The 24,346-nt window shown below is 39.4% G+C and overlaps 1 protein-coding gene across 5 annotated transcripts in view; it reads left to right on the forward strand.

Annotated features, from left to right (window-relative positions):
• The window catches only part of sorcs2 (sortilin-related VPS10 domain containing receptor 2), a 387,417-nt gene extending 365,861 nt beyond the window's left edge, over nt 1-21,556 (forward strand). For 2 of the 5 annotated variants that reach the window (XM_085400490.1, XM_085400494.1), the window contains 14 exons: nt 3,978-4,085; nt 7,994-8,114; nt 8,311-8,444; nt 10,305-10,424; nt 10,573-10,744; nt 10,825-11,011; nt 11,410-11,543; nt 13,099-13,222; nt 15,975-16,087; nt 16,374-16,496; nt 16,637-16,736; nt 17,085-17,187; nt 18,105-18,398; nt 19,566-21,556. In XM_085400490.1, coding sequence (XP_085256616.1) covers nt 3,978-4,085; nt 7,994-8,114; nt 8,311-8,444; nt 10,305-10,424; nt 10,573-10,744; nt 10,825-11,011; nt 11,410-11,543; nt 13,099-13,222; nt 15,975-16,087; nt 16,374-16,496; nt 16,637-16,736; nt 17,085-17,187; nt 18,105-18,360 — 1,795 coding nt within the window. In that variant the 3' untranslated portion in view covers nt 18,361-18,398; nt 19,566-21,556. The remainder of the gene's footprint in view (nt 1-3,977; nt 4,086-7,993; nt 8,115-8,310; nt 8,445-10,304; nt 10,425-10,572; nt 10,745-10,824; nt 11,012-11,409; nt 11,544-13,098; nt 13,223-15,974; nt 16,088-16,373; nt 16,497-16,636; nt 16,737-17,084; nt 17,188-18,104; nt 18,399-19,565) is intronic. The other 3 variants (XM_085400491.1, XM_085400492.1, XM_085400493.1) reach the window with 3 other exon arrangements.
• The last annotated feature ends 2,790 nt before the right edge of the window (nt 21,557-24,346 follow it).

The raw sequence follows: 24,346 nt of genomic DNA on the forward strand, positions 1-24,346 counted from the left end.
TAAGTCTGTGTTTTGGCGTTTTGTCTTTCGGGTGAACCAGTTTTTGTCTGAGTGTGTTGCTGGGTCTGAAATGCACCAGGATGTCATGCTTGGAGAAAACTCTCCTGAGTTTTTCTGATACACCGGCTACATAGGGGATGACAATGTTGTTGCGTCTGTCCTTCTTATCCTCCCTCGCTGGTGTCTGATCTTCTTTTCTGTGCCTCTTTGCTGACTTTAAGAACGCCCATTTAGGATTGCCGCACGTTTTGAGTGCTTCCTTTTGAGTGGAGATTGTCAGAAAACGACTACAAGAAGACAGCTCCTTGGAAGACAGGACCAACTTCACACCCGATCAGATTTGCACACTGTTAGACCTCTGCCTTACCACAACATACTTCAAATACAACGAAGGCTTCTACAGACAAAAACATGGCTGTGCCATGGACTCCCCCGTGTCACCTATTGTAGCCAACCTTTACATGGAAGAAGTGGAAAGGAAGGCTCTTGGCTCTTTCAAAGGAAGAGTACCCAGCCACTGGTACAGATATGTAGACGACACCTGGGTCAAAATCAAGACACAAGAAGTGGAATCCTTCACTGTGCACATTAACGCTGTGGATTAAAACATCAAGTTCACCAGGGAAGACACAAAGGACGACTGTTTGCCTTTCCTGGACTGCGCTGTGCACATTGAAGAGAACGGCAACCTTAACATAGAACCGGAAGCCCACACACACGGACCAGTACCTCCTCTTTGACTCCCATCACCCTCTGGAACACAAACTTGGAGTAATTAGGACGCTTTTCTTTGCAAGCTCCTTTGACTACAATGACCTGGATGACTGAGAACCTTCACAGACATAAAGCTCTTTATTATAAAAAGAATAACTCTAAAAGAGAAAAAAGGCATTATTGCTCAACGAGTCCATCATCAGTTGCCATCTGGTCAAAGTTTCCATGGTCTTTAGGGATCGTATTTATACGTATAGAAAGCTGACAAAAAGCAGTTCATGCTATTTGCATATATCATATTTAGTTACTATGATAAGAACTGATCATGCAGGATGATGGCACTAAACCTGTCTAGTCACTGCGTTATGCCTCATTTTATGTAACTATGTGTTTTGTTAGATAGCAATGTCTTTTTTCTTTCCTCGGTCAAATGAACCAAAGTCTAAAAGAGCCTTTAGCGCCTCATTTACTATTCACTCATCCATATCACTCATACCATTATTACTGATAAATAACAAAATCATTCTGGTGAAAGACTTTTAGGGTCTCAGCATGCCTCGAATTACCTGTGATCTGCTGTCTGATCACTTTGAAGGGCAAATGTTTTTATAGTTAATCCAAATGACCAAACTCAGAGGCAAGGAATTTGGACGAACCGTCCCCTTGGCAGTTTTATTCTGCTTTCTTGTTCTAATGCCAAGAACTCTCTTGGTGGTGCCCATTAGTGTCTTTGTCCTGTAGATAATAAAACTTGAACTGTCAGAAGTCTTTCATGATGTTGCGCTTGGTTGTACACGTCAGATGTTACAAGAAGTAGTGAGTAGAAATGAAGGAACAGAGTCTGAGTGAAATTCATAGCCTGCTTACATTCACACCTCAGTACTCCTTGATTCATCAATTTTAAGGAATTAAAGTTGAAAGGCCCCAAGACGTAACTGATTCTGCCTTTGGAAAGTGGCTTCACACACTGTTAGATTAGAGAACCCTTTGTTTGACGCATAAAAAGGCCTAGCAAGGCCTAGCTTTGATGGCTTTGTATATCCATTCTGTTTTTCTTTCACAGTGCCTGTTTACCCAGTGATTATCTTATTGCACTCCTTGTTAGGACATCGTTAAAACACAGCCCGCAGAGCGAGCCACACACTGCTCGATTCAACATTGATCCCTCTCCATCACACAGTCACACTTATTCAGTACTGCTGCCACTGTTGATGGCATGAGTTGTCGGCACAGTAAATAAAGCTGGGCAGATGGCTCTTCTTGCTTGCTTCACAAACCTCATTTTAGACAGGACTAAAGAAAACTTGAATAACAGACATTTGAGTTTCACAAAAAGGATCTCATTGTGACTAAAAGCATAAAAAGCACTTAATTAGCAATGAATGCTGTATTTTGTCAATTTTCTATGTATAGACAACTTCAGTGATCCAACTTTGTTATGTATGTGCATTTTCGCACTACATAGTTTTACTTATAAAAAACAAATTACACAGTTCTTATACACATTTTTACCAATGAATTTCCATGACTTTCGAATGATGTTTCATTTAACCTACTAAAAATATCTGTTGTAAACGTATATTTCATTCTGTTAAAAATTGAGTTTTCTGTCCCACTGTCACAAGAGTTTGCTTATGAGGGGGTATCTATTATTGTAGGGTTTTTACAACATGGCATGCCTTGAGGCAACTATTGTTGTCTATAACCCTATATAGATAAAATTGAATTGAAGTGAACATGAAGGAAATCAAAAGGTACACCCTCATCTCATATTAACCAGTTTTAAATTGAACAGTTTTCTACTGCATAAGCTTTTGGGTTTTTTTTTAAATCTAAAGTTCAAACTCCTCACTCATTGTGTGATTCAGTATCTTGTCTGGCAGCCTTGGATTAAAGAACCAACCTTCTGACTAGCAGATGATCTGCTCTGCCTCCTAAGCTACAGCCACCTTATTATCTCACTAAGATAATTCTGGTGAAAGACCATAGCTATGGAAAGCACCTAGCTGCTCCCATGTTTAGAATATCAAACATTTTGCAATCACTTTTTGTATGGTTTTTTTTTTTTTTGCCTGTCCCGTTTGGCTCTTTTGCCATCAGAATTGTTGTCTAAAGGCAAAGAAAGATGCCCAACGGATTTACTTTACCAAATTGACCACCCCAGCCTTGCCGTAATGGTCCATTTGATTCACCTTTTATTGTTTATTTTATTTTCACTTACTGAATATGGGACAGACTTGACTGGGGGAAAGAAGGGGAGAAAGAAAGAGGGAAAGAGAAACAGCTGAGAAGAGGGACGGGGGAGAAGGGCAAAAGACAAAAACCAACAGAATGGGATAAAATAAGCATTTTGTTGGTAAGAATGTGTGCAGTATCCAGTGTGTGAATGTGTGTGTGAATGGGTGGATGACTGGATATGTAAAGCGCTTTGGGGTCCTTAGGGACGAGTAAAGTGCTATACAAATACAGGCCATTTACCATTTACCATTTATCCCACATAGAAAACATGTCAAGACTCTGCAAACAAAGTATTGTTTGACCTAATATGAATGTTAGGTAGTTGATCATAACCATATTTCCATGGCTTTGCCAAAATTTTATGCGATTACTTTCAAAAATGAATTACACAAATCTTAGTTGTTTTTATCTCAAAAGACAATAATACTTTTAATTCAGAAATGTTTTAACAGAGCTACATTTCAAATATAAAACAGTACATGTGCTCTGTATTGATTCTAACGGTACATAAAATTTAGTATCTGATAAATAATTTTATCCATATTGCAGTTGGTTTAAAGAACTAATAATTTCAGTGAGTCTGCCAGGCCCGTAAACAATGGCAAACAATAGCTACAAGCTAGCTATGAGCTGAAAAAGTTACCTTAACATCTGATAGCTTTCTGAACCAAACAGAGGGACAATGTGAGAAACTGTACTGAAAATAAACTGAAATTACACCATGAAGTGGATACACCAGTTTTCTAGGATGCACTAGGTATTCAGCATTTAGCTAGTTGTGCTAATCACGCAGGTTTTAGACAGACAGTATAAAGGGCAACATAATCTAAATTCATTAAGTACCAAATGAAATCAACATTAGAAGTACCAAATGATAAGTCTAATGTTGATTTCTAGTCTTTTGATTGTTATTTAAGATTTCATTTGCTGACATCAGGGCAAGGCTCTATTGTTATATCTGAAGACAGTTTCATGAGACTCTGCTTCTGTCTTGGTGATTCTGAACACTTCATCCTTTCCCACAGGTTCAGTATTGATGAAGGACGGACGTGGAACATTCACAACTTTACAAGCACCTCCGTGTTCGTCGATGGACTTCTGAGTGAGCCAGGAGATGAGACCCTGGTCATGACGTGAGTGAAAATTTCAATTTCAGTGCTTCTGCCAGAATGATAAAACACACTGTTCAGTTAAATTAACTGAAAAGGGTCTGAAATTTTAGGTGCCTTTTAAAAAAATACAAATTCAAACTTTCCTTTATGTAGCTGACAATATATTCTCTCATATTCCATATCTATTCAGCATTGTGGAGAAGAATTTAAATACCTTACATCTCCTACAATTTACCTTTTATTGTATCCTTAACTCTTCCTGTACTCGTATACGTTTTTAATAAGTTGTCTGAAAGGTCTACCGGGTAATAGAGTACATTTAAAGGAGCTCATTTTTCTTTTCCAATAAAGCAGTCCCCCTTTTTGGAGAGTGGCACCTAGTTTCTCTTCAGTTTCACATTAAAGCAGAGAATGATGGGAGCAGAGGACCCCTACATACTCACCTGCTGACATATTACTCCCATAGTCTGCTAAGTATTTGTGAACGCATCCTGAGCAGGCTTAGACTAGTACAGCAGTACAGGCAGCTTAGTTAGCGTCTACGGTGCTGTGCATAAGTCTTGAGCCATAAGCCCTCATTTCTTTATATACAGCTTGAAAGACAGTATTGTATGAACAGGGGTCGGATTCAGATTCGGATTTGCCACTCAGCCAAACGGCCTATGGGCGCCTGCTCATCCCAGTGAGCTAAACCAAGGCCTGAGAACCTTTACACTCTAACACAGCCTAATCACCTTCCTCTGTCTCACCATATCCCCTGCATCCTCATCTTTTACACTAACGCTCTGCTTGTCCTCCTTCACTAGGTCCATGGACCTCCTCTGTGATCGCTCTTATTTTCTTCTGCCTGGCAGCTTGATATACAGCATTATTTGTCCAAACTCTTTACTATCTCATTATTTGCCTCTCTAACATTGTCTTCAAAGTACTCAACCTGAGCCGTCTCTCTGATATACTAATTTCTAATACTGTCCATTTGGTCTCTCCCAACAAAAATTTGAGCATCAGCCTCATATTAGTTGAAACTGTCCATCTTCACTACCTCTGCTCCTTGTATTGTCACTCTTTCTCATTCACATTGCTTCTTCTGACTTTCACTCCTCTTCTCTCCAACGTATCCCTCCACCTTTCCAGGCTCTCCCACCTACTCCTCCCTACACAATCACAGTGTTAACTGTGAACATCTTTATCCACAAAGACTCCTGCCTGATTGCATCTGTCAGCTTGTCTATCACTGTTGTAAACAAGAAGGGGGTCAAAGCCAGTACCTGTTTGTAATTCCACCTGTCTCCCTGTCCTCATTCATGTCCTGGCCTCACGTACATTTCTGCCAATCCTGACTTCCTAATGCTGTAGCATAGAGTTTGGCAACCTATCATATTGTTTCTCGAAATCCTCAAAAGCATTTTGCAAAACCTTCTGACCTTTTCTGTACTTCCTGATCAGCACTTTCAAAGAAAATATTACATCTACCATCAACAGATTCATAGCTTATCGGTATCATCTTCATCAGTCTGTAATTACTATAACTCTTTTGTTCTTGAAAACTGGTACCACTACAGTTTTCGATTTCTTTGGCTTCTCACTCTATGAGTACTGAATATCAACTGCAGGTAGCTTTAGGTGCAGATGTCAGGCGTTCATATCTTTTTAGGCGTAAAGTCTGTCTTCTCTTGCTTGCTCTCTCTCTCTCTCTCTCTCACTCGCTCTCTCCAAATCTCTCCATCTCTAAGTTAGCAGGAGTGACACTTGTCACATCATCTTAGACTCCAGACCTTGGCACACAGATAAGACTCACTCCTAGCAGTAATCTGCTGAGAAGGGCAAAGAGATTGTCACACACACGCACAGATACACGCGCAGGCACACACACATGAGGAGGAGAGATCGAACATTCAAGCTCACTCACCATTATCAGAGATGTCAGGCACACAGCCTCTGGGCTGAGACACACTCAGACGCACACACGCACACACACACACACACACACACACATATATATGTGCCATCCAACTGACTCCAGCGAGATAGGGTCGGCGGCCAAGGAAGGGTGTTGAGGGCAGCTCATGTCTGATAGATTAGCCAGGGTCTATATCCTTGCCACGGAGTTTCGATTTTTGATGGCGGAGGCTGCCATCCCGTAATGAAGTCTTTGAACAGTGACTTAGCACCAAGGACAGGTGGGGAGTAGAGCTCGTCCACCACTCATACTAATAACACCCAGTCAAATATCAGGACAGCACAGGCGGGTTTCTACTGCACATACTGCTTTGTGAGATCATGAAATCACCTCATTCTGCTGCTTCTAAACCACTTGTAAGAAACATAATAGAAAACCACATCACTGGTTTGTATCTAATCACATTCTGCAACAAAACTCTCCTGAAAACAATGTACAAACATGTGTTTTCTCCTACTTAGCTCTGTTTGTTTAACAAAGGGAGCTGTTAATAAGTTTTGATTTGTGTTCACTGAGCTGATTGGACTGTTGTTTGCCCACTAACAGAAGTGTTAATGCTCTGGAGCGCCCATTCAAAAGTAGACAAAGAAATAACTAAATTAACTCCACAGCTGGTGGGAATTAATACACAAATAAAGCAATAAACATTTTTACACTGAAGTACACTGAAAGGTTTGCAGTGACCCAGCAAAATGTTGTTTACAAAATCTAGATAAGACTCACGGATGGAAATGTTAAACATGCGTTCATCCACATTACTAAGGCAGGATCTTCTCCTTGTCCTCCATAGGTGGTTTTCAGAATTTTGAAATTGGCGTATTGTGATCATAGACTGTATACAAAGATAGACAGTTTGTAGCTACTTATTAGATTAAAGACTCAAGATAAGTATTTTTGGGCAGCTGCCATGTCGTTATTTTGGAGTCAGAGGTTACCATATTTGATCAGGAGGGTGATGTCGTAAGCTATCAGCTAATATTAGCACAGATCCTGCTAATTGTTACTAAATAAGACTTCAAATTTTACCTTAGCAAAACTGAAATCCAAACTTTTTTGACAGTCTGTACCACACAGCATGGAATAATTTTAAATCAGATAATTGCTTTAAAAATCCTCCAAATTTAAGAAGCAGGATAATCCGTATTTGACCAAATCAAACAAGTAAGAGCAAGAAGAACAACAGAGGTAAAAAGTGGAACATCAGCATATGTGAATCTGCAGCCGAGACATCTGTCACTACCTTTTAACGACGCTGGTAAAGACAACATTAGTCTTGCTTGCGCGGCACTCCAACGAAGTGATTGCAAGCCAATAACATATGTCAGAGTGACTGATTTGAGTCACATCAGTATGCTTAAAAATGTTCTAACAGACACACACAGATTAAACAGCTGAGTTCAGTAATGGGAATATGGCGCATCACCTGTGATTTCCTGTAGAACACCACCATCTAGTGGAAAGGATGGGGAACTGTGACTTTGCTAAAAGGCTTTATCACTTGAGCTACATTTCCAATAGAGATACAATCCATTTGTAAAGCTGCAAGATGGTTTAGGTAAAGATTATCTCAGTGTTGCCCCTTGCATCATACACAATAATGCCACAATAATGCTGTAAAATAAATACTTACATTTTAAAACTGCCACTCTGTGTTTTAGAAAAGCACATGTTGTGAATTACCAGTCTTAGAATAATTAATGAAGTTGCTGCTGTTTGTGTCAGGTGTGTAAGTGAGTGCAACTCAGTGACTCTGAGGAAACACAGAGGAAAGAATCTAACAAACAGCTGGAAGCAAGAACGTTGTTAATGTTTTATCAAACAAGCAGAACATTAAGGAAATATCCTGTCTTTACCATTTAGGTGTTGATGCTAAAAAATGAAAAAAGCCTGATGTTCAGACTTTCCTTTGTGCCGACAAAAAAAGGCTTTTTTCGTTATACTGCGTGTGTGTGTGTGTGTTTTCTTGCAGTGTGTTTGGCCACATCAGCTATAGGTCAGACTGGGAGCTGGTGAAAGTGGACTTTAGGCAGTCTTTTCCCCGTCAGTGCACTGAGTCTGATTATGACTCCTGGCAGTTCACAGATCAGAAGGTAATGCACACGGACTCACACAGAGATGCAGCACATTCACATGATTTAAGCTGTGTTATAGATTCTAGCTTTTTGAAGTTTCCAAGGGAAATTATCTATTTCTAAGGTCATGGCTCTCGAGCTGTGTTTGGTTGTATCAGATTGTACAAACATATAAGTGGCTACAGAGTGTGCACATGGATTTTATCACCCTTAGGAGGAAAAGTGCATTATGGGCCAGGAGCGGACGTTCAGGAAGAGGAAGGACACTGCATTCTGCATAAAAGGAAAAAGCTACACATCAGCTCTGACCAACAAACCCTGCCAGTGTACTGAGAAAGACTACAACTGGTAAATATGCACTGAACTGGTTTCAGATTACATCATATTTCCTCTATTATTGTATCTGAAAGTAGAATGCGGAAACAAAAGCAAATGTATTGTTTATAAATGCAAATAAAGGACACTGTGCACACTACAGGGTGGGCCATTTATATGGAAAACACCATAATAACATGGGAATGGTTGGTGATATTAAAGTCCTGTTTGTGGCACATTAGTATATGTGAGGTGGCAAACTCCTCAAGATGGGTGGTGACCATGGTGGCCGTTTAGAAGTCGGCCATCTTGGATACAACTTTTGTTTTTTCAATAGGAAGAGGGCCATGTGACACATCAAACTTATTGGTAATGTCACAAGAAAAACAATGGTGTGCTTGGTTTCAATGTAACTTTATTCTTTCATGAGTTACTTACAAGTTTCTGACCACTTATAAAATGTGTTCAATGTGCTGCATTGTGTTAGATTGTCAATGCAACCTTCTTCTCCCACTTTTCACACACTGATAGCAACACCACAGGAGAAATGCCAGCACAGGCATCCAGTATCCGTAGTTTCAGGTGCTTCACATCTCGTATCTTCACACCATAGACAATTGCCTTCAGATGGCGCCAAAGATAAAAGTCTAAGGGGGTCAGATCGGGAGACCTTCGGGCCACCACGACCAATCCACTTTCCAGGAAACTGTTCATCTAGGAATGCTCGGACCTGGCACCCATAATGTGGTGGAGCACCATCTTGCTGGAAAAACTCAGGGAACATGCCAGCTTCAGTGCACAAAGAGGGAAACACATCATCATGTAGCAATTTCAAATATCCAGTGGCCTTGAGGTTTCCATTGATGAAGAATGGACCCACTATCGTTGTACCCCATATACCACACCAAACCATCACTTTTGTTGGTCCAACAGTCTTGGAGGGATCCATCCAATATGGGTTAGTGTCAGACCAATAGCGGTGGTTTTGTTTGTTAACTTCACCATTCACATAAAAGTTTGCCTCATCTCTGAACAAAATCTTCTGCGTGAACTGAGGGTCCTGTTCCAGTTTTTGTTTTGCCCATTCTGCAAATTCTGTGCGCCGATCTGGGTCATCCTCGTTGAGATGCTGCAGTAGCTGGATTTTGTAAGGGTGCCGTTTGTGAGAAGCTAATATCCGCCGAAGGGATGTTCAACTAATGCCACTCTCCAGTGAGATGCGGCGAGTGCTACGCTGTGGGCTCTTGCTGAATGAAGCTAGGACAGCCACTGATGTTTCTTCATTAGTAACAGTTTGCTTGCGTCCACATTTTGGCAAAAATCACGAAACTTAGCAAGCAGTTTGCTGACTGTAGCATGGGAGATGGGTGGTCCCGTAGGGTGTCTTGCATTGAAATCTGCTGCAATGACCCGGTTACTGCGTTCACCAGATATCAACACAATTTCGATCCGCTCCTCACGTGTTAACCTCTTCGACATGTCAATGACTGTGAACAAAGAGAAACTTGTAAATAACTCATGAAAGAATAAAGTTACGTGGAAACCAAGCACACCATTGTTTTTCTTGTGACATTACCAATAAGTTTGATGTGTCACATGGCCTATTGAAAAAACAAAAGTTGTATCCAAGATGGCCGACTTCTAAATGGCCACCATGGTCACCACCCACCTCGAGGAGTTTGCCCCTTCACATATACTAATGTGCCACAAACAGGACTTTAATATCACCAACCATTCCCATGTTATTACGGTGTATCCATATAAATGGCCCACCCTGTACTGTGCTGTGTTATCTTTGAGGCCTTTACTTTTTCAAGTATTTGCTCAGACCAGCATAACTTTCTTGCTTAGTGAACAGTTATTAATTTTTATGATGCTGAAATGTCTTTGTAGTGATTATGGATTCGAGCAATCACACATGGAAACTGACCGCTGCATTGCTGACTTCTGGTATGATCCAGATTCACCACCTGAAGACTGCCACCTAGGACAGACCTACATGTCCAGCACTGGGTCTGTTCTTGTTGATTTTACGTTTTCTCCAACCCAGCTCCAGCTCTGTCTCAAGTTCACACCTACCAGCATTGTTATTCACTCTCTAATCTTGCTTTCAGTAAGAGTGCACGCCTGACTTCACACTCTGTCCTCTGCTGTGTTTCAGCTACAGGAAGATGATATCTAACTCATGTGAAGGGGAGCCAAACAAGCAGCAGAGCTCTAAAAAGCACAGCTGCCCCCTGCTCGCGCCTAAAGGATTACGAGTTGGCATAAAAGGGCAGATGCTGGCTGTGGCACCTGGGGATGACATCACATTCACTGTCCACCAGGAGCAGGTAGGACAAAAGTTGTTTTCTTTTTACTTTTTCCTCATTTATTCAGTTTCAGTTTGTTGAACATTATCTTTCTTTAACAGGGTGACACCAGCAGCACCAAGTATCAGGTGGATCTTGGTGATGGGGTACGGACAATTTACCAGAACCTGACTGTGACTGATGAACCCATCCAGCACCGTTATGAAAATCCAGGCATTTACAAGGTCAAAGTGAAGGCTGAGAATATGGCTGGACACGATGAGGCTACCATGTACATCCAGGTCACAGGTTGGGTTTCCTGGTGAACTTCCTTGTCTTTTAATTAGACAGCCTCTAAAATGTATTTTCTTTCTTGGAGGTGGAGTTTTTGCTGATGTCTCATCACTGAAGCTCACACTGCCTGTCACAAACATCTATACTCATTTGTCCTGAATTTCTATTAATACCTAGCAGGGAAAAAACGTGATGAAATCATCTTTTGCCAGTTGGTTCGCTCCTCTCATATCTGTCTAGCTTTGCCAAATATGGTGGAGACCGTTCTGAATCTCACTTCATTTTTCACTTCTTATTTGTCAGTTAGAAATGTTCTAATTCTACTGACACGAACTTTAATATTTAACATGGTAGCTGAGGCCTGTAGAGTCTGACCCTTTCTTATTATTTTAATAGAATTTCATTTCTTGTAGCCCCACTACAGGAAGTACACCTAGAAGTGGTTCCCATTGCTGGGAGAAACCATGAGGTCAATCTCACTGCTACTGTCCTTCCCAGTGAGGCCAACCTGACTGTCTTTTACTGGTGGATAGGAGACAGCATGCAGGTAAAGGAAAAACTTCAATTGTCATTCATTTATAAATTCATTTCTAACTGTAAAATCTGTGGAATTCCATTAAAATTGCGTTAGTTCAGCTAAGTAACTAAGGATTGAATACAGAGTGGTGTACAAACAAACGTGAAAAGTGGTGATTAAGAGGAAGAAACAGTGTGTCATGAGAAGCACTCCCCAGCACTTTAGGCCTGATGCTGGAAACTAAACTAAAACTTCATCAAAAAAAGAAATCTCTAAGACTGATCTAAACTGAGAGCTGGTTCCATAGAAGAGGGACCTGCAAGCTGAAGGCTCTGCCTCCCATTCTACGTTTAAATACCGTAGCAACAACAAAAAACCCAGCAAACAATAATAAATAATAGCAGCAGCAGACTACATGGTGCCTAAGCCAAGTTGCTGTATAATGAGCCCAAAGAATCACCTAATTGTCAACTGGGTTTGACAATTGGTATGAGGTGTTTGTGCTGAAATGTTTGGTTTTTATGTATTATGCATTATGGCCAAACATATGCACTTTAGTCACATATGTCCAAAAAACACAGTTGCTGAAGTGTTGTAGTTTGTTCAGATAAAATTTTGCAAAGATAATGAGTGCTGCTATGTTCTTTCTAGAAAGAGGCTTTCTCCTGGGAACCCTTCCAGACACACTGTACTTGTTCAGTCTTTTTCTAAATCTTGAATTTAACATGGTAGCTGAGGCCTGTAGAGTCTGAGATGTAGTTCTTGGATTGTTTTTTTGCTTGGTTGGTTGTTTTGGTGGTTTTTGCACTTTCTCTGAGCATTGCACTGTAACCTTTGGGTGAATTTCCCAAGATCTCTACTACTAGGAAGAATGTCTTGAATTTATTCCACTTCTTCCTCCAGACCAGAAAACTGCCAAAAAAATCTGATTTTGTGGCCGTGGTTGGGTTCCCGAATTAAATTAATGACGTGCATTTAATTTGCAGCCCCCCGTGGCTACTTATCTTTTTAATTCCCAAGGAACTAGTAAGGGTGTACTTAAATTTGACACTCTGATTGTGCATTTTGGATAAGGTTTTGTTCAATAAACAATGACACAGCATTATAGGAAATGTTTTGTACTTTGCCTGAAGTTTTATTTATTTAATTTTAAGACCTGGTAAAGAACAGATGATTTTTATTATGTTCTGATATGTATAAACTTTTCAGTTTCTTTTTACAGTGACAAAGAGACCAAAATTTGTGTAGCTGCTAAGTATTAACTAGTTACATTGTGCACTGCCTTCTTGCTATTGGTTGCTGGACCCAGAGTACAATATGGGGGGTTTCTTGTTAGGGTTCCTCGCTTGGAACAATTGCAATACCAATTTTAATTTAAGCTATGAGCAAATTTGTGGCCCAGTGACTATAGCAATGAATTAAAATAGTCTCAAAATTTATTATGCACAGCAGGTTTCATATTGCATAGGTTTATTAAATAAACCCAAAAATGTTCTGAATATTTCTGACCTCCAGACCTCCATTTTTTTGTTTTTCCAGATGTTCCACATGTTTTTATCACTAATACTGTGAATTTTTCCTGCAGCCCATCCTGACTCTGCAGAACAACCTTCTGACTCGTTTCCCAGGAACAGGCAAAGTCTCAGTCACGGTACAGGCCACAAACAGCCGATCCATGGTGCAGGACACAAGAACTGTCCGAGTTTACGGTAACGTATGTTTGTATGTGCTAAGAGGTGAAGAGAAAGAGGTTATTATATCAAAGGTTCTGAGAAAGTTACATTTGTCTGTTGGCCAAAATAGAATTACAATATTCATTTTAATTCAATTCTTCAATTCAATTTTATTTATACAGCGGCAAATCACAACAACAGTCATTTCAAGGCACTATTGTCAGAAAAACCCAACCCCATATGACCCCCTACGAGCAAGCTCAGGGTGGGGCGGTTATCTGCCACGATTGGTTGGGGAGAGAGAAGGAGGACAGGATCAAAGACATGTTGTGGAAGTGAGCCAGAGATTACAGTATTTTTTTCGAGTGGTTAAACACATTTCTCGAAACTATGCCTCGTATTCTCAAAACAGTAAACACAAATCCATAACGTCTCACCCAATTTCCCAAACATCGTATTTTCAGGTCAAAATGAAGCTCTACACTCAAAACCATTCACTTGCTGAAAAAACAAATTTTGCCCACAGACATAACACACAAGGCCTCAAACACACACACTACAACATAGTCTTACACATTGGTGCAATAAATTAAAAACAATATTTCCAGAACTGGCAAGTCATGTTGCTTGTGGTTCTTCCCCTCAAAAACCTTTTCACATGATGAAGACAAAAGACACAACCAATGCGTCTCCTTTTGGTCAGGTTAAAACCTGACTAACACAATAGAGTTACCCTGAACCACAGTTTAAGAGTGCACAAATGGCAGCATAAACTATCATGCTGTGATGTAACACAATACTTCATACAATATCAGAACTCACTTGTTGGTTTTTCACTCTTTCAGACTATCATTCAAAAGAACCAATCTATGCCAGTTTCATCTGGAATTGGTTCTTTCGGAGGATGTGGTCAATATGGAGAGGCTAATGGCATTTATCCCTCGAAAATTATGATCATCCTCAATCAATCTCCTCCTCGCAGGGGGATTACATTAGTGGCATCTTCCATGTTTACAAGCTCCCTCTCTTGCTCCTCTGACAATTTAACCGGCCTCCACCAGGTGGTCCCCTCTGTGTCCTACAAAAAAATAGAAGCACTCATTTACTGTAACTGTCAAATAACCTTTTTCAGGACAAAAATGGAAACATACTGAAACTCAAAAAACTTGAGTTCAGTAACTCAAAAGTTACTGAAGTTACTGTACAGAACAGTCTTACACCTACCTGTTTTCCTCCCTGAAGGTTCTGATGATGGAGGCAACAGTGAAGCGACTCAAATTTGGCTGTACTCGTTGCCCAGCCTCCCTCATAGTCATACCATAAACAAGGACACAGTCAACTAAAGTGGCTCGAAATTCATCCAAGACCGCTTGTCTCCTTGCCCTAGCTCTTCCCCTTCCTTGTCGCTGTTGTCCTAGACCTCCTTCTCCTCTGCCTCCTCCTCCTCCTCCTCCACCTCCTCTTCCCTGATGTCCTAGACCTCCTTCGCCTCCTCCTCCTCGACCTTTCAGACCCGGATGAGCTGACTTTGGCCCTCAAAGTTTCTGATTGGTGTGTGATACATTTTGACTCTTAGTGTTTCCACTAATTGAGTTCAAGCTGTGCTGACTTAAGTCAACATCATTGAATGCTAGTGCTTTCAAAATGACTACATGGCGTAAGCACTGAAAATCAAAGGGATTTGTGTGTACAGTTTTCCAATAACAGTTCACCAAATCTGACTCATGTATTAAAGCAGGGTATTTCCCTGCACTAAATTCCCCTGTGTTTATAGTTCAGGGAAATGGGTGTGCTTTTTGAAAAATAGCATTATGGTTTTGAAATTTGAGTTCAAAAGATAGTGTTTAAGCAATCGAGAAAAACTGTAATAACAAGTATGTTTCAGTGCAGAGAGGTCATTCATTCTTGCTAACATAAACAATGCTGTTAGCTTAAATTTAATGCACATGTTCATTCTTTCTTTTGGATAAGGTAGTTAAGAAAAATCTGAAAAAAATTGAATTCAGATCTTTGTCCTACTGTAGGCTTTTTCTCATAGCTTTCAACCACATCTCGGCTTCTACTGTTGAGAGTGAGCTTTCAACATTCTTAAATTTTTCAGTCAGAGTTCGGATAGTAAAGTCAAAACTTAAAAGCTATTCCTGGTCTAAGAGTCACTGAGACAAACAGAGACAAATTTGCTGCCTGTTATTGTAGGGTCTGCCTTACAATATAAAACGCCTTGAGGTGACTGTTGTTGAGATTTGGCGCTGTACAAATAAAATTGAATTGACATTTTTCCATCTTTGGAAAATATTGTATGATCTCATGATTTTATTGCTGGTGTATCAGAGTTAGCAAGTTAGAATTCATTTGACAAAGAGATGTGCTTGTTTTATTTATAAGCAAGCTTTAATATTTGAAGATAGAGGGAGTTTATTTTAGTTTAACTCGGATTTTTTTACTGTCTGAACTCAAGTACATTTTAACTAGCTTTTTGCTTTGGTTTCATTATGTTGCTCAAATTATTTTGTGATTTTTGTACACAGTTTTATACATATTTGAAATGCTGCTTCTCAACAAGCTACACTACTTCTATTAGTTCATGCAAAAAAATACACATATGGATAGGCAGACTGATTTCTTTACCACATATGTTCCCACCAAGGTGTTACACATCAGTCCAAACAGCGTAATGTGTAGGTATTTGCAATTTCTTTTTAATTTTATTTATTTGCTAAAATAATATTTTAGGTTTTATTTGATCAATTTAAATCATAGCCATGATGCTTGTTGACTGCTCCTGCAGATAACTTCCAAGTCATCCCTCTGAGCTTCAGCAGAAACCTAGACAGATTCAATCCAAATATCCCAGAGTGGAGAGATGACATTGGCCAGGTGGTCACCAAAATACTGGCTAAGGTAGGTCTTTAAAGAGAATGGATGGTAGTGTCACGCAACCTAACTTCTTGTCTTTTCATAGCGCACAGTCCAGTCTAATGTCTGGTACTCCTATAAAAATACAAAACATAAAAGTATTACTGTTAGATAATGATAGTCCATGTTATAATCACATAATAATAATATAATCATAGTTAGCATGCTAACCTTTGCTGATTAACACTAAACACTGTAGGATATGAATTATACAGTTATTGGATTAGTGCAGATTTAAGACATGACTGGCATTTTCATCTTGTGGCCCCAGATTACAGGTGTACCTCAGAATTCCCTAGTTACTGTGGTCAAACCAGGTCTCCCCACCTCTGCCAACCTGTATGTTCTCCCACTGGACACCAAACCAGCCAAGAGAAGCTTGTTTGTAGATAAGGTATGTGATCACTGATAATAAACATATCCAATGCCTGAACACGGGTGGTGGCATGTTTTACTCTGTGGAGACACAGACTAGCAAGTTTGTTTTTTATAAGTAACATCAGTTACATTTAATACACTTAATCTCATCTTTAGCGTATTCCAGCCATCATTCAGGTCTTCAACGACAACAACGTCAGCTTTGTGATACGAGGAGGCCTACAGGTGCTCGTGATGCTAGCTGACCCAAATGCAGGTATATTTTGGTACATGTATTTTGCACTTCAGTACATATTAAGTGAAGTTTGTAAATGTATACAGTATTTTAAATGATAATTGCATCCTATTGGTTTATTTCCAAGAACTAGGTTATATTACTAAAGACTCAACAGTTACAGAGGCAGAGAATGGTGCGTTGATAAATAATATACCTGCTTTCTCTATAAATGCAATTAGCATCACCAGCTTAGTCTTTGGTTTGACTCCTGGGCCTTTCTTTTTCCTGCATCCGGGTCTGTTGGTGTTGTGCTCTGCTGTGTTTTCACCTTTTGTCCTTTGATTGTAGAAATGTGATGCATTCTTTACTGTGTGCTCATCAATCCAGGCTACCATGGAGCAGCTGGAAGTGCCGGTGTTTGGACTCTAGCTGTCATTTTCCTCATTGGTCTTATTGCTACTGGCGCCTTTATCCTCTATAAGTTCAAAAGGTGAGTCATGTATTTTACAGTGCTGTCACCTTAACGACGTAGGCACAAAAAAACCTGACAAAGAATGGAAATCAAACGTTGAAAGAAAAACTCATGAGGTGAGCTCTAAAGTCAGTAGTTTTGTACAGTAACATAATATTTGTAATATTGCCTCTGTGCACCACTGCAGTGGATTGTAAATGAAACAATTAAGATGTAATTGAAATGCAGACTTTCAGCTTCACAAGCTAGGTGAGGGCTATTCTTTCATTATTCCATGATAAATTAAGCAGAATGCAGAGAGACCCACTTACAAGCAGTAACTGAAGGCAGCTGAACTAAAGTCTAAGTGGAGTATCTCAAGAGATACACCACACAGCATCTGGTGAAATCACCCTGGATTTTCTAAGCCTCTGAAAATGAAGGACTGTGTCTAAACATGGCTTTAACTCCTACACAATAAATGTAATACTTCTGTTAAACGTCCTCAATTAAAGCTGAAAATCTGAATTTTAATTGTAACCTGACTATTTAAAATCCATTGTGGGTAGTGTGGAAATCCATCAAATGTTCAGGTTCCATACCAAAGTAAGTGACACAAATTGAAACATCCCTTAAGTTAGATTGCTACAATATTGAAATTTTGTAATGATGTGCATGAACTAAAATGTATCCATCTGTCCAGTATCTTTAGCTACCACCAGCTATTTTAATAAAAATATCATATTCCCTGATGGTTGCATACACCTCATGATGTTTGAAGTCATACAACCCTAAACAGTTGAATGCAAATTCACATTGTGCATGCTTCTTGTCATATCAGTAACCCACCAGCAGCACCTCCTTGTGTCTCTAACACAAATATCCACAAAAAGTCACTTAAAGAACGCAATGGAAGACTATACAGCCCCGTCTTACAAAAACAACAAATCCCACAGTCCTTGGCTTAGGCCTGAGGATGCATATCCCCCATTGTTTTTCAGGAAGCTTCCATGCACCCACAACTACGCCCAGATGCACAGTGTAAAGGAGCAGGAGATGATCAGCCCTGTCAATCACAGTGAGGACACCCAGCAAATCATCCAGGGTGAGGAGTACATCGATGACGACCTGGACTCACAGACTCTAGGTAACGCAGGAGGTAGCCCCGCCTTCCGTTCCCTAATAAGGACTACTACTAACCACTGCTACTAAACCCAAGCCACTAACACCAGCAGCTAACACACACCAAGGTACTGAAGGACTTCCCCCTTTTTGTTATTTTTACTGCCATTGCAGTTCTTTGAGGTTTATTATCGTTGCTTCTAAAGTAGTCACATAGCATTTCATGGCCATCAACAAGCACAGCTAATCATATTGCATGACATTCAGTAATTTTTGCACTACATAATGCCTAAGGAATCTGAAATGTTAGTGTTACTGAGTTATACTTGTACACTTGCCAAAATTCTTTTAATTTTATCATACATGACCTGATGTCTCTATATAATAATTTCTATAAATTTTATGACAAGGTTTCTCATAAAATACAGTGCAACAACAAAACAATATGATGGCTATGGTTATGATGGTAATGAATTGATTTGTGATCATAGATATAGTGGATTGTTAATGGCGGTCACCATTAAAGTAATCATTTTTCTTTCCTGACAATAATAAGTGCATTCTTTGTATATTTACATATTAAACTATCTTTGTCACGACTATCATTGTGACAAAAGTAAATCATTCTTAATTTTAAAGCCTGATTGTGTTCTGTTATATAAGATTAGAAATTTTTTTTTTTTTACCTCTGTTTCATGTAATAAAGCAAATTGTATAAAAATCCCTGTCAGCATGTAGATCCTGTGAGGGTTTGGTCTACTAGGAGTGCTTAAGAAAGACACTGAGATTAGCAAATTGCAACTGGCCAACTTGGTCCTGTGACTTCTATTTAACAATATAAAGAAATATATATAGGAATTTTACTGATTAGAGCATGTGGAACAACTAATGATTTTTGAAGGAAAAACTTAAACGTAATTTGTGTTTTTATACCCAATTTTGAGCCAGCACGCTGGAATTCTTAATGAAGTCCAGAATTATTCAAACAATTAATCAACCATAGAATTAAATCAAGTTTACTATCCAAGAAGGCAAATTAATTATTACATTGTAATTATATAATTATGTGCTTTACTATTTTTTCTGCTTTTTTGTGAAATGGTGCATTTTGGAAGTTTTGGTGTTATGCGTGAGCCAGAACTGTATGTCACAGGACACCGTCTAATACTATACATTGCTTTATGTCATATATAACACTTTTACATAACTGTAAGTGGGATTACATATGTGTTTTATGTATATTTTATATGTCTCTTTAGCATCTCTCATATTCTTTTTTATCTCTTTTTTACCAGGCACTCATTCGGGTGTGGTCCTAAACATGAACTGCAGAGAGCTACACAGTTAGCAGACCAGCTGATGGCCACCATGGCAATGCTGAAGAGCTAGTTGAGGCGAGCCGAGCTGGCTAATGAGCACAGGGACTCCACTCTGCCTTTTTCCTTCTCTCGTCTTTAGATTTTCCCTCTCCTCCTCCTCTGTCAGGTCACTTCACTCTTCCATGGACTCTTCCACTCTCCTGCTTCTGGGTATTGTGTTAATTATTTTGGGGAAGTGGCTGACCATGGTGTTGGGACTCTATTCAGTAATCACCCCTTTTTTTGTGCCAACCCTGGAGACCCTGGACACAAGGGCCAGTGGCTCAGTTTGAAGGCTCATCTGTACACTGTCTGTCTGATAACACAGGTACAATCGGCAAGCATGTCTCACAAGACTGGTTTCCACTGATACTGAAAGTCAGAGAGATAGTTGAAACCACCAGAGACTAGTGTGCTAAAATGATTTGTGAGCACTAAACGTAGTTTGCATTGTTCCCCTCCATTATTGTTGCACCCCCCCCCCCTCCCACACACACACACACACACAGTTATCATTCTGCTCCTCTCGTCAATGGCAATAATAATCTCAATGGAATGTAGGATGTGATATAAACCCTTGTGAATTTGCATGTGATGGGTGTACACATGCAAACACAAGAGGGCAGTGTTGCACTTTTTGAAATCTCCACTGACAAGTACTCTTACAGCTCAGCTTCTTTGGAATATACTGTATGTACACACAGCTTTGTTTATTTAACAAAAAGAAAAAGAAAAAAAAACATTCATCTCCAAGTGTTCCTGTTTAAAAGTAACAAAATTTACAGATGTGTGGTCTGTGATGTTTCTGATCAGTTTCACCTTTGTCTGTCCCATGGTGCCTGAAACAGCAGACGCAGATCTGCTCAGTGACATTTCCTGTTATTTAGTTATTTCTGGAAACAGTATAGCCCTTTCTCCTTGTCCTCACGGGGGTCCTAACACTTTCTGGGTCAGAGCAGACCCCCTGGAGACAAAGGTTGCCGTCATTGGAGGGAAGCTGTAGTTGATATATTTTATTGTATCAGCCTATATTAGGCAAAGCTTGTGGTGGAATCACGTCTCCTTAAAAGTTTGGTTCATTTTAAATGTGTAAATATGATCGGTGATTTACGCTTTGTAAATATCCCTTTGTGTGTGTGTTTTACACTAATACCAAAATACATCACTTTTTTTACCCCTCTTTTTCTGGAGTTTCCTGCCACAGAGTTTCCCAGGTTTGAACAACATCTCACTGTTTCCACTTTCCTCAGCATCATTGCCTGCTTTACATTTTTGGGTATTTTCATTATAATGTCATGAGTAGGAATATTTCACTGTCTTTATTGTTAACTGGAAATATTTTCTTGTCTTATGAAGATGCTCACAGTTACACAGTGACAGCAATGTAGATGGATATTTTTGATATACTGTCAGTTTTTCTTTTCCAGCCCATGTAAAACACAAATGAGTGTTTCTGTTACCTTTTGACAGTCATTTTATGTTTTTTTTAATTGAACTAATGTGAGCAGTTGCTGTCACAATGCACCAGACAGCAGCTGAACAAGTCTACAGATGTGTCAAGAGGTCTTGTCACCACCCTTTGGTCCATCTTGTATTCGATGCAGCAGATCGTGTTCACTCCTCCTGGTTTGATTCATCTTTTGTACATATTCTGCTCATATTTTTGTTTAGTTTTCTAGTGATGTGTCATCTTTGTATCAATGTCCCCTTAAACACAGGGGAAAATGGGAGTTATGATGTTCCAGTGTAGTAGTCAAGGAGTTTCACATATGGTACACAGCATATGTGAAACAGCAGTGTAATTATAACCACGACTCTATCCTTTCATTTTTCTCTGTTCTGTTCGATCTTTTGGTTTTGCAATTAAAATCAACTGTGTTCTTTTCAGGAAGCATAGTGCACTCAACCTGCATCATGGAATAAATCACTCCCATAACGTGTATGTCTCTTTAATTTGTATAATATTATCCAGTACAACTGTTGTCACAGTGTTTTGCTAACTAAAAGTCAATCATTGTTTTTTCATGTTGTGAAAAAGGCTGCAGACTGAGGTAGACTTTATTATTTAAAAGGAAGATCCTCTGAAGGTTAGTACAGGATAAACAGGTTAGTACTGATGGCTACTAAGTAAAGAGCAGTGTATGACTGCTGCACAGTGGCCATCTAGTAAAAAGTTACTATAAGGTGTATACTGCCAATGTAGAGGATGGAAATCAGCCTGGACCGCTCGAGCATCACACAAAATACAATGAGGTGACCAAGTTCATGCAATCAAAGTCAGTTAAGATAATGTTGAGCTTCTACCTCCTCTGCCTGGTCAGACTGCTCCCAGAGGTACTTGGGACCTTGACCTTGGGAGTTTGAGGTGGAAGCAAGGCCTGGGTAAAAGCTTTAGAGCTTGAATGCCAGCCAGATAACTGCCGATTCACCTGCCACAAAGCAAGCCCTGTATTGTGCCTATGACAGATTTTATGTGGTTAAGGACATTATACTGATTATTTGAAGAGTTTCAGGTGGATTTTCATCTGAGTGCTTGCAAAGAATGAAATGGTCAAAGGAAATTTGGATCTTGCCGCTCCAATGTAAAATCGTTGGAAAACGAGGTGTGCATGCCTTTAAGTGGAACAGATTTTGGATTATAATGTCAACGCTACAGTGTCAGAGTTTTAATTTTGTGAATAACTTCATAATCTTTGCTCAAACAACTGCAAAACATGTTTGCACAACACGGGTATGTTGAATTCTATAAGGCAAAGCCATAAATATGTGGCGACTGTCTATCAAAAGTTACAGCTATCTTTATGAAGTTTTCAAAACACGCTTTCTTTCATCAAGACAGTGCGTTACTGTTACATGCATTTGGATGGGAAACTCGCCCGAAACAAAGTATAGGTTTTCATTATGTGAATAATTTTAAAATCTTAGCTCATACAGCTGCAAAACCTGTTTGCCCACCACGGGGATATTGAAGTCTATAAGATAAAGCCATAAACATGTTTGTCTGAGTCTTCTATCAAAAGTTACAGCGATTTATATGAAGTTGTACGAAAATGCTTTCTTTCGCCAAGACAATGCGTTTCTCACGGTTACATGCATTTGAATGGGAAACTCGCCCGAGACAAAGTATAGGTTTTCATTATGTGAATAATTTTAAAATCTTAGCTCAAACGGCTGCAAAACCTGTTTGCCCAGCACGGAGATATTGAGTTTTATAAGATAAAGCCATAAACATGTGTGTCTTAGTCTTCTATCAAAAGTTACAGCGATTTATATGAAGTTGTTGAAAAACGCTTTCTTTCGCCAAGACAGTGTGTTTCTCACTGTTACATGCATTTGAATGGGAAACTCGCCTGAGACAAAGTATAGGTTTTCATTATGTGAATAATTTTAAAATCTTAGCTCAAACGGCTGCAAAACCTGTTTGCCCAGCACGGAGATATTGAGTTCTATAAGATAAAGCCATAAACATGTTTGTCTGAGTCTTCTATCAAAAGTTACAGCGATTTATATGAAGTTGTTCAAAAACGCTTTCTTTCGCCAAGACAATGCGTTTCTCACTGTTACATGCATTTGAATGGGAAACTCGCCCGAGACAAAGTATAGGTTTTCATTATGTGAATAATTTTAAAATCTTAGCTCAAACGGCTGCAAAACCTGTTTGCCCAGCACGGAGATATTGAGATTTATAAGATAAAGCCATAAACATGTGTGTCCGAGTCTTCTATCAAAAGTTACAGCGATTTATATGAAGTTGTTGAAAAACGCTTTCTTTCGCCAATACAATGCGTTTCTCACGGTTACATGCATTTGAATGGGAAACTCGCCTGAAACAAAGTATAGGTTTTCATTATGTGAATAATTTTAAAATCTTAGCTCAAACGGCTGCAAAACCTGTTTGCCCAGCACGGAGATATTGAGTTTTATAAGATAAAGCCATAAACATGTTTGTCTGAGTCTTCTATCAAAAGTTACAGCGATTTATATGAAGTTGTTCAAAAACGCTTTCTTTCGCCAAGACAATGCGTTTCTCACGGTTACATGCATTTGAATGGGAAACTCACCCGAGACAAAGTATAGGTTTTCATTATGTGAATAATTTTAAAATCTTAGCTCAAACGGCTGTAAAACCTGTTTGCCCAGCACGGAGATATTGAGTTTTATAAGATAAAGCCATAAACATGTTTGTCTGAGACCTCTATCAAAAGTTACAGCGATTTATATGAAGTTGTTCACAAACGCTTTCTTTCGCCAAGACAATGTGTTTCTCACGGTTACATGCATTTGAATGGGAAACTCGCCTGAAACAAAGTATAGGTTTTCATTATGTGAATAATTTTAAAATCTTAGCTCAAACGGCTGCAAAACCTGTTTGCCCAGCACGGGGATATTGAGTTCTATAAGATAAAGCCATAAACACGTTTGTCTGAGTCTTCTATCAAAAGTTACAGCGATTTATATGAAGTTGTTGAAAAACGCTTTCTTTCGCCAAGACAGTGTGTTTCTCACTGTTACATGCATTTGAATGGGAAACTCGCCTGAGACAAAGTATAGGTTTTCATTATGTGAATAATTTTAAAATCTTAGCTCAAACGGCTGCAAAACCTGTTTGCCCAGCGCGGGGATATTGAGTTCTATAAGATAAAGCCATAAACATGTTTGTCTGAGACCTCTATCAAAAGTTACAGCGATTTATATGAAGTTGTTCACAAACGCTTTCT

Source organism: Rhamphochromis longiceps, linkage group LG3 (genome assembly GCF_057381845.1).
Source record: "Rhamphochromis longiceps isolate RC_006_pf linkage group LG3, R_longiceps_female_GT1.1, whole genome shotgun sequence".
Lineage (NCBI taxonomy): Eukaryota > Metazoa > Chordata > Actinopteri > Cichliformes > Cichlidae > Rhamphochromis > Rhamphochromis longiceps.